Source organism: Pundamilia nyererei, unplaced genomic scaffold (genome assembly GCF_000239375.1).
Source record: "Pundamilia nyererei isolate P.nyererei 1_Seehausen unplaced genomic scaffold, PunNye1.0 scaffold00200, whole genome shotgun sequence".
In the NCBI taxonomy this organism is placed as follows: domain Eukaryota; kingdom Metazoa; phylum Chordata; class Actinopteri; order Cichliformes; family Cichlidae; genus Pundamilia; species Pundamilia nyererei.
This window is the reverse complement of record NW_005187601.1, coordinates 368672-379795: the sequence shown is the minus strand read 5'-3', so window position 1 is coordinate 379795 and position 11124 is coordinate 368672. Positions and strand designations below refer to the sequence as shown.

The 11124-nt window shown below is 39.4% G+C and overlaps 1 protein-coding gene across 1 annotated transcript in view; it reads left to right on the top strand.

The window, feature by feature from the left end:
• Positions 1 to 11124, top strand: part of LOC106456418 (SH3 and multiple ankyrin repeat domains protein 3-like) — a 130733-nt gene that overhangs the window by 107463 nt on the left and 12146 nt on the right. Inside the window, exon 8 of the mRNA XM_013914468.1 lies at positions 202 to 318. Coding sequence (XP_013769922.1) covers positions 202 to 318 — 117 coding nt within the window. The remainder of the gene's footprint in view (positions 1 to 201; positions 319 to 11124) is intronic.

The window sequence follows — 11124 nt, the reverse complement described above, 5'->3', positions numbered from 1 at the left end:
GATTTGCTATCGGATTTATTTAAGCCTTCCTCCTCTCATCCTATCCTTCCATCTTTTCATGACTGGGTTCAAACTGAGGGTACAGCTGCGTCTCATTTTGATGTTATCTCCTTTGCAGCACACTGACATCTAGTGTTGGAGGCATTTTACTGCAACTTCTCTCGAGTGGAAGCGTCAATTGACTTTGTTGTGTATGTGCAGGCTTGTCGTCATGGCCATGTGCAGCACCTGGAGCATCTGTTGTTCTATGGAGCAGACATGGGCGCCCAGAATGCCTCGGGAAATGCTGCTCTACACATCTGTGCCCTATACAACCAGGTGAGCCGTGGGCGATTACATATGTTGACAGTTCATGAACTGGAGCTCTATTAGGGTTAATGTAGATTTAATATTGATTTCTTATTCAAATCCATTTTCAGGTTATTTTTTTGGCATTTTAACATTTTTGCCACTCTGAGTGTCTTATTCATACGTGCAGGCACACAGTGCCGTAAAAACATTTTTGCCCCGTTCCTGATTTTTAATATTAGTCAGAGATAACCTATGCAAATAGGTGTGAAATGATGATTTCATTTATTAAGGGAAAAAACTTTCCAAACCTCTTTCCCTGTGTGAAACAGTAAAGGAGTGATTTGGCCAGAATCCACACATTAGGTGTGACTCACTCACAGACAGTATGCTCTCATCACAGTTTCTATAACAGGCACATCAGAGGCACAAGTAAATGTGTACGTGCACCCTCTAGATCAGAGACAAAGTTGTGGTGAAAGAGAGAGGAAGTGCAATATTTAAATGCACCTAAATGCTGCAAAATGTGCGGCATTTGCAAATTTGCAAAAATTTGCAGCTAAACCATCAGTCGTCTATTTTGCATGGGTTACTTTTGCTTTATGCCTGGCGTCTCCATTTGTGTTAAATTTGTGAGTAAAAATTGTGTTTCCAGCCAAAGACACAATCCTTTGGGATTGCATCAGGGATGGTATCTGGTGTAAAACTCTAGCTTTTATACTAGAAGTAGTAGCTTCTGAATTTAGCTGTGTGCTAATAAAAACAATCATTTGAAAGTTTGAGCTTACTCTGTGTCTTATTCTCTGCTTAAAACATGTAGGTTAATTATTCTATATACACACATTGAGTGTGTATTTTGTGTGTTCTGTGGTTGGTATATTCCTGGTGCTACACCTACAGCCTGGCTTATTTTGAAATCCATCTGCTATTCAGATTGGTTGATCCCACATTTTTGTGGTTTGTGAATCTGGATAACTTTCATTTTAAATACGCATTAATGTTGTGACTGTTGTGTTGTATTACATTAGTTTTGCATTTCTCTGTAAGATGGCTGAGATGCATTGTCACATAATTATAAATTAAGTGAATCAAATCTCTGTCCTAATGAGGAAAAACTGGATATTTTTGTTCAAGAACACAAAAATAAAAGCAACAAGCTCAAAACGTATTTAACAGCAAAGGAACAAAAACGTTGTCTATGAAGCTACAAACCTGACTTGTCATTACTGCTTCTGTACCCGTTGTCGTTCAAGCTTTGGCAGCTGGCTGGTCTCAACTCAGTATCACGGCAAAGGGTCTAATGCCCACCCTGTGTGTGTCGTGCTTTGCTTCTCATTAGCATGAGATGGGAAAGCATGCTTAAGTTGGAATATGCTCCAGTACAAATGGAGGTGGCTATTTTGTTTCAAGCTAATTCCAAAGACCATGGGAAAGCATTTAGAGAGACGTCACTGAGACATTTACATGAAAACACACATTATCCACCTAGCGTAATTGTTTAAATGACAAAATGACACTGACATTACTTGGTCATTAGCGACTTCTTGGCTTTAAATATTGGCTCCCCCTGCTGGTACTGCAAATTCAGTATGCATGTCCATTTCAAGTACAAATGGTTTACCAGCATGTTTATTACACGCTTTGCCGTGATACAATATTCCAGCTTTAACATCATTCTGGAATATTTGCCATTTTGTGTAAGCATGCTGTCCATGTTAGTGCTTGAAAGAGTTTATATCATGTCAGCGGAAGTGGATAGTTCTTTATGTCCTGGGTGTACTTTGCACCATCGTATTGTTGTCCTTTCATTTAATAATTGGGGCGATCGTGGCTCAAGAGTTGGGAGTTCGCCTTGTAATTGGAAGGTTGCCGGTTCGAGCCCCAGCTTGGACAGTCTCGGTCGTTGTGTCCTTGGGCAAGACACTTCACCCGTTGCCTACTGGTGGTGGTCAGAGGGCCTGGTGGTGCCAGTGTCCGGCAGCCTTGCCTCCGTCAATGCGCCCCAGGGTGGCTGTGGCTACAATGTAGCTGCCATCACCAGTGTGTGAATGGATGGATGACTGGTTGTGTAAAGCGCTTTGGGGTCCTTAGGGACTTTTAAAGCGCTATATAAATACAGGTCATTTACCGTTTAATAAAGCTTTAAGTAATATTCATTACTGCTCAGAAGCTGCAGACAGCTCGTTTCTGCACACGCACTGAAGTCAGCTGATTGCAGAACAAGAAAAAAGACATGAACCATTCCCCAACTCCAATGACAGGTTCATAAGATTAGTGCAATGGGAAATTTAGTTACATTGTACTTCTTATCTCTTCATAGCCTAAATTTAATGATAATCATTTCACATTTTCCAGTCTTGATGAAAAAGTTCATTTTCGAGTCTGCCACTTCTGTGTGAGAGGTATACAGTTCTCCATTACACGACAGATAACACTGAAAGCTATGAAGAGGGATTAGTTTTCATTTAGCACATTTCAGATGTTTAATGATTTGACCACCAACACATCCAGAGAATTACATGTGAATTTTGTCAGAAGTTGTATATTTATCAGTTTTAAATTGTAAGCTCCAAATAATTCTGCTACTCTGTTACAAAGAATTTTTCAGTAGCAGTTCTTGGACCTAACCAATATGTTCTAAGCATTTAAAAAGAGTTAGTTTTCAAATGAAAGGTGACTATTTAAATCCTTTCAGCTTTCCTGTTATTTTTACAAGAGACTGTGTTCTTTATGGACAACAGCTTAAAACTCCATATCAGTATATGAACCATATGCATAGTGAAGTTGTCAGTGGGGTTTGGAGTGCGGTTGTTGGGGTGGTGATGCTTGTGGTTGGAGGAAAGATTGCAGAGAACAGATGAAATTTGTACATACACTACCTCTGTTCACCTTTGGGCAGCCGTGTACACATTAAGTTAATTGATCATTCTAAACTGGCCTTGGATGTGAGACAGATAAAGGGAATAAAGTGCTGTAGTAATATAGAGTGTGGCTCTGTGGTGTGATAGTTTTCTTTATGTGCAAAAGATTTCAAGACATAATCTAGGGGGCCCAAAACCAATGTACTCTGAGTGCCAGTCCCAAACCCAGACACATGGGAAGGCATCTGGTATAAAATCAGTGCCACAGCAAACATTCATCTGCAGGGTGATGCGCTGAGAAAAATCCAAAAGAAGCTTATAAATGTATGATTGAATGTGACATGTGGTCCGAATTTGGTCTGAGCAGTCACTGAGACTACAGTTTGCTATATAATGTCGATTCTATTTCCTCATTAACTTGCTCTATAATTTGGGGGTTGGGGAATCTTTTCTTCTGTAAAACAGCCTATAATTGGATAAATAGCCAAGGTTCTCAAAGTGTGACCTGATAAGCCCCTTTTCCATTACTACCTACTCAGATCGACTTGCCATGGTTCACCATGGTTTTCAGGGTTTTTCCATTACGTCATACCACCTGGTACCAGGTATTAAAAAGTACCTGCTCGGCCGGGGTTCTGAATATGTGAACCAAATTTTTGGAAACCCAGAAATGGGGAAAATGGCCACAAAAAACAACGCCATGATCCCCGAGTCTGACGAGAAGCCACAGACCGAGCAGCAGGTATATTCTTGCCTTGATGTCCACCTTTGTTGCAGCGTTCATGTCGCATATTAATTACGTCATGGGATGCTCGGACGCAGACCAAACCTTTGTAACAATGAAAAATAGATTTCAAGAAGCCTGTCCCAGCTGCCATAGTGTGAGGACATGTCACTGGATTATCACACAGGGACAGACAGCTATTCAAATTCACATGCCACACTTATGGCTAATTAAAATCACCAATTAAGCCAACCCAAGCAACTGCATGTGGACAGTTAAAAAACTTTCACACATACAGCTTTTGAAATTGAACAATTGCAGCATTATTATTGTTAGTTATTCTTGTAACATCTGGTCGAAATATAAAATCACTCTTCACTTTGTATACACTTTGACTGCTGTGCAATAATGTTTGCATTACCACGCCAGGTAATGGGGTGCTTTTTATTAAAAAACTCAAAGTATTAATGTCTTCACTACAATGTTCACAATTTGCCTCCATATGTCGAATTATTTATCAATGGACAAATAAATATGTCTTAAATTTTAGATTCCTCAAAGGAGCCACCCTTTGCTTTGTTGACAGCACTGCAAACTCTTGGTCTTCTCTCAGTAAGCGTCATGATGCAGTCCCCTGAAATTGTTTCCCTTCACGGGTGTGCATTATCAGGGTTCATTTGTGGAGTTTCTTGCCTTCCTAATGGGGTTGGGACCATCAGTTGTGTTGTGCAGATGTCAGGTTGGTACACAGCTGACAGCTCTAGTTGACAATTGTTAGAATTCATATTATGGCAAGAACCAATCAGCTAAGTGAAGGGAAATGACAGTCCATCATTACATTTAAGAAGTGAATGTCAGTCAGTTAGTCTGGAAAATTTCTGAAACTTTGAACGTGTCTCCAAGTACACTGACAAAAACCATCAAGAGCTACAATAATACTGGCTCACATGGGGACCGCCCCAAGCACCTCAGATCAGAGCCCAGATAAATGCCACACAGTGTTCCAGTAGCAGACATATTTCTACATCAATGGCTCAGAGGAGACTGCATGAATCAGGCCTTCATGACCAAATAGCTGCTAAGAAACCACGACTAAGGAAAAGCAACAAGCAGAAGAGATTTGTTTGGGCAAAGAAACACGAGGAATGGACATTAGACCAGTGAAAAATCTGATGAGTCCAAATTTGAGATCTTTGGTTCCACCCACCGTGTCTTTGTACAACACAGAAAAGGTGACCAGATGACCTCTACACCCATGAAGCTTCATGAGCTTCCCTTAATGAGCGCAACAAAGCAGAAAACCAAAGCAAAGGGTGGCTATTTTGAAGAATCTAAAATGTAAAACATTTCACACTTCTTTGTTCACTATATGCCTTCAGTGAGAATCTACAATGTCATGACAATAAAGGAAAACCGTTATATGAGAAGGTGTGTCCAAACTTTTGACTTGTTGTGTAGGTGTACAAAAAAGTGTTTGTGTGAGTGGGTGAATGAGGCATGTTGTCAAGTAGAGTAGAAAAGCCCTGTGTAAGTATCATACCATTTACCAACTCTGACAGCCCTAACTAGTTTTAACCTAATGTTGCATACAGTATATGATCATTTCTCTGTTATACTGTATAAAAGTCTTTCAACTGGAAAAAATAAGAAAAGAAAAGGTGGCCGTGAATGCAACCCTCTATTTCCTGCTGACAGGTACATTACAGTATCTCACTGAACTGATTTAACTATTTTAAATGCTGTGTGCTCCTGTGTGCTAATATATGCACTCCTGCTTTTGTTGCTGACTCCACCGTTTTCGGTTTTGCTATGACTGCATACAAACTGAATACAGTGTGATTTCCTTCCCTTTTGTAGCAGTCTCTTTACACGTTTTTCATCATGGAAATGATGTTCTGATGTTGAACTATGGGCGCCTGGTGTATCCCAGGAGTATACCGTCCTGAAATCGTAACTTTTAACTCTACATTATTTGTGACAGCAGCCTCTCAGTTTTTCTTTTTCTTTTCTTGGCTCTTATTATCTTGATTGCCAATGGTTTAGGCAGTCTCTCATTTACCATGTGATAGAAATGACAAATGGGACAAAAGCTTAAAAGTCAATTTCACTGTGATGATCTACAAAAACACTGTTCTCCTCATCATTCCACATCATGTCTCAGGAGCAGAAAGAGATATGGATGTAAACTGCAACTTAATAGGTTGGCTGAGGCATGCACATACACTTACTTGGATGTGGAGCCACTTCACCTCTCGTCTAAGACGTTTCTTTAGTTCTCTTGCTAGGATGATAATTGTAGTTGAATTTAGCAATAATCTGAATTTCAAAAACAAGTGTGGCTGTTTTTCTGAATGGGCTTGAGCAAAGCACAGTGGAAGGCATGTTTCTTCATTAGCTTGAACATGCACACATTCTAGCTTATTTTGACTTGCTTGCACATAAATACACACATAGGCACACACGCACTGCTGTTACAAATAGCTCCCAAGAAAAGCACACAAGTGGAAAATATATTTTGAGGATTTTTTAAATGTTTATATCTTCCAAGGGCAGTGGGATTTGTACTGAGTAGCAAAAAATAGCTCGTATCTGTTGATAAGTCTAACTGAATGTGCACAGATTGGATTTCAAAGACCACTCTGCTTAAACCTATCTTTATACTCTTTATCTAAAGGTCAGCAGTGCCCTCTAACACTTGTTTGTAAAGCCAGTCATCTGAGACCATTTAACACATTGACCTTGGAGTGGGGCCAGTTAAGCAGAGAAGTACTGCTTTGAATAAAAAGCAGCTGATTTATTTGTATCAAAGCAAGAAATCACTGCCTTTTAAATCCAATCTTTACCAAAGGAAACAGATATGACATTGATCTGCAAATGAGAAACTAAAGCAATGTTTTAGTCTCTCTTTACCTGTGGATTTATTCTTTTCCATTCACCTGGCTGCTGTCATTTTTAAAGAAGTGGAAAACCTTGGAACCTTTTGACTTCTGAGGCACAGTGAGGTGAACTGGTGTGAGAAGAAAGACTGTTTGATGATAATTTTTTACACCACCCTTGTTATCAGGGGAAAACAGGGGTGGATGAAACCATCTTCTGGTTGGTCAAAGTAGCCATTCATCTTACCCGAATCCTCCAATCAATTCCTTTCTAATTAGTTTTGTTACCACATTAATTTCATCTTCCTCTGTCTCTTCGTCATGTCTCCACAGCTAGTGCTAACAGCAGCAGACTCATGTGACAGTGAGGCCTGGTTACTAGCTGTTGCCGGTACTAATGTTCTGGCAGTTAACATGTTGGTCTATTATTAGTTTCTTTTTATTGTTTTCTCTCAGCTTTTCAGCTCCACTTCTTCCAAACTAAACTTTTTCCACAAGCTGCGTGAGCACGCAGCGAAGGTAGGGGAGAGACCAGTCGCTGAGAGATTTGTTTGGCCAATCCAGTGTCAGTAATGAAAATGACTAAATGGGATGCCGTCAGTGCTTGTACGCCCAGTGCACGGTCAAATCCATGCCCGGTATATCAGATTACCAATTCAGCACTGCACTCATGAAAACCGAAGCCCAAACATACTGGATATTTCAAGAGGCACCAACTCCATCAAATCAGTGTTGCCAACTTAGCGACTTTGTCGCTATATTTAGTGAGTTTTCAGACCCCCTTAGCGACTTTTTTTCTAAAAAGCGACTAGCGACAAATCTGGCGACTTTTTCTGGTGTTGTTGGAGACTTATTTATGACCACTTTTTGACTTGAAAGCGCCTATAGCTCTTACTCTCAACAAGCAGCGGCGCTTTGGCACCTCACCCGTGCCAAAGCGCTCACAGGCGGAGGATAGTCCTCCCCTCGCTGCTGTCAGGACAGGAGATGTTCACACCTGTGCGTCCAAACTGCAAATGAATCGCGCATGAGCGAAGCCGCTGCTCCCGCATGACTGTAACGCAGTCAGTTCTTTTACTGTTATGCTGTTTTGTGGATCACAAGGTTTAAAACTACTTATAAACACACACACACACACACACACAAAGTAACTCTCCCAGAGCGCAAATTTCGGGTCACTTTTGTCAGTCCAGGCCCGGATAAAGGAGCAGGGTTGGAACTGTGACATTAAAAAACAATAATTGCTAAAAGAAATTTAATTTGTAGTTCTAAATAAATTCTAAATGCATTTAGGACGTTGTTTACTCACTTTATGTCTCTTCCACGATGTTATTTCTCTCTCCAACAACATAGGTTACAATTAGATTAGCATGACCAATTATGCAAATTAGGCGATGACATCATTTAGCAACTTCTAGCGACTTTTAGGACAACCAATAGCGATTTTCCTTACTGAAGAGTTGGCAACACTGCATCAAATTAGCAAAGGTGAGGAAGCAAATGTTCTACACTGCTCTTTGTACCCATAGCTCTGCTAAGCAGACCTTTTTTAAAAAGTCCTTGTGCTTGTAAAATTATATTTATCTTCAGTATTCACTCACGTAAAATTTACATCATGGATATATGAAGAATATGAAAGGACACTGCAGTTAAAAGGACATTTGATCCTCTCAGTGTGCACCAGAGGACACTACCTGTTGAAGGTGCTAACACAGCTAATGCTAGTATCACTGGTGTAGCCCCACTCTTGTAGGCTCATTTTAGCTTTTGAAAATATTACATACATATTACATTTTTAGTAAGCTAATGTGCTCTTTATAAATAAAACGTCAACCACCTCAAATTGTTAAAACCACCAACAAGCCCTGTTACACTGACATCATTTTGCAGCAATGGCTACAAACTACGGCCTTTATAATAATGATTAAAATGCTGTCTCATCATTTCAGATGTTACCACATAGCTTTTCTGCAGGAGTTGAAAGAACTGTGATAACATGATTAAAATGATGTCACTAACATGACTTAGAGATAACATGATTTATCTTGTTGAACTTCATCTGGAAACATTTCAGGCCTCTTCAAAATATGTTTAAATTCATCATTATTGAATCGAAACAATGAATAGGATTGAAGCACTACTGAATGCCGAGCCATCAAAGGGTAAAATACCACGAGTGGGGTAACGTTTTGTAGCTGTACCTACACCCAGTGAACTGTTTTATTAGAAATTTGTATTTGTAGAAATTCTGTATAGTCTGTGTGCATAATGTTTCTGGATATTGTGATGTACATATGTATAATATATAATGTATAATCATTTTCAGAAATCATAATACAAGTTGCGTTATTAAATCACTGATGATATTTTCATTGATTGTTATTTTTAAATAATCTTGTGTGTGTAGGTTTGTTTGTGGATGTCACATTGGACTCCCCGGGGGGATGAGGGCACACTCACATCTGTTCTGGTGTTACACCTTTGGCAGATGAATCAGCCTTTTGGCACCTGGCACACACATAAGAAAAGCAGCAACCTGGACTTTATTCTCCTTTAAGTCACAGTTACAATAATTCCTAGAGACCTGGATAAAGTTATTAAGACGGATGTCTGTAGCTTGGACAGCTTGGACATTTACTTGTTTCAGGAGTTATATTAAAGTTATTGATACAAATGAATGTTTGCTTTCATTTTGCATTATGTTGTGAATACCAGAAGGTTACTGGTTGTTGAGAAGAGATCAAATCACTACAGTCATACAAATTTCAACGTGCAGACGAGGTAGATTCAACCGAATTTGGTCACTAAAGAGCTTAAAAATATATGAAATGTTTCCTCCCCTGAAAACTGAAACGTCAAACTTACTTAGTTACGTAACACATAACACATGATGCTCCTAAGACCTGAACTCTTGTTTATTGTTTGCATGTTTAACTTCTGTAAGGTATTTTGGCTTAATTGGATCTGATAAGTTTAAAAAACTGAGCATCATTTTTGAACAGAAAGGACGGCATAAAGTTGCTGATGATGTTCTTTAATATGCAAAATTAAGTATAGTTGTTGCATGGAAGATGTAAAACAGCTTTTTCTCCGTGTCAGGATTGAGCTATATTTCAAAGGAAATGATCATGTGCATTACTCCACAGCTGCTGATGAGTAAAAACATCATTTCAACTGTGCAAAGTACACAATGGAACGATACATGTCAGATGCAGACGTGGAAAAAGTACTTACATGCTTACTTAAGCAGAAGTACAGACATCTGTGTTGAAAAATACTCCAGTAAAAACTGAAGCGCTGAATCAATTTCTTTACTTGTGTAAAAGTGCAAAAGTAAAGGCTAAGAAAGGAAAAAGTAGTTCCTTGAAGGACGTTTCTACCATCGACTTTTATGCAAAAGTAACTGAACCTTGTGCTATATTAAAGATGATTATAAAATACTATTAGTACAACAACTGTTTTCTGTTGCCTGCATTGTAGAGAGTAAAATGAGCACCGCACATTCAGCAGTGGTGGGAGCGTAGTATTGGTTGTAGTGGTTCAGCGTGGGGAAAAGAATCAGAGCTCTTCAGTAGATTTTCTTAGTGTACAGGCTGTGATCAGCTGACCTGCTGCTCTCTGTGTATTTAGACTGAATTCAACAAGATGTAAGCAGATGTTTCATGTTTGAAGCGGGTGTTTCACAGCTGTCTTGGCTGATTTCCATTTCCTACAGTAACAGTATACTTTTGATTTTGTCTTTATACTAGACACTATACAAATGTTACAACAGTGGAATTTAGTAAATTAGTCTAAGTGTCATCAACTTAAATGCAAATTATTCTTCTATATTTGATGTAACCAAACGCTGACCATGAGCGTCACAGCCACCGTGCACCTGTCCAACACAGAGCCTCATCAAGTCAGGTTTATTCATTTATATAGCACATTTTAAAACAACAGGGTTGATCAAAGTGCTTAACAATCAGCAAAAAAACAGCGAGACATTAAAAGGCAACGGTATGCGGTATTTGACAGGGAGCCAGTGTAAATTAGCTAGAACTGGGGTGATGTGATTATACTTTCTAGAACCTGTCAGAAGACGTGCAGCAGCATTTTGAACTAACTGCAGACGGTAGAGAGAAGAGTGATTGAGGCCCAGGTATAAAGAGTTACAGTAGTCCAGTCTAGAGGTGATAAATGCATGAATACGTTTTTCAAGTACTTTCACTGGAAGATAGGGCTTTGCCTTTGATATTAGACGTAACTGGTAGAAGCTATTTTTTACCACTGAGGACACTTGTTTATCTAATTTAAGAGAGCTATCCAAAAACACTCCGAGGTTTCTTACCATGTGAGAGAGAGCTGCTGTTGGCCTTCTACCGCTCCTCAGTGG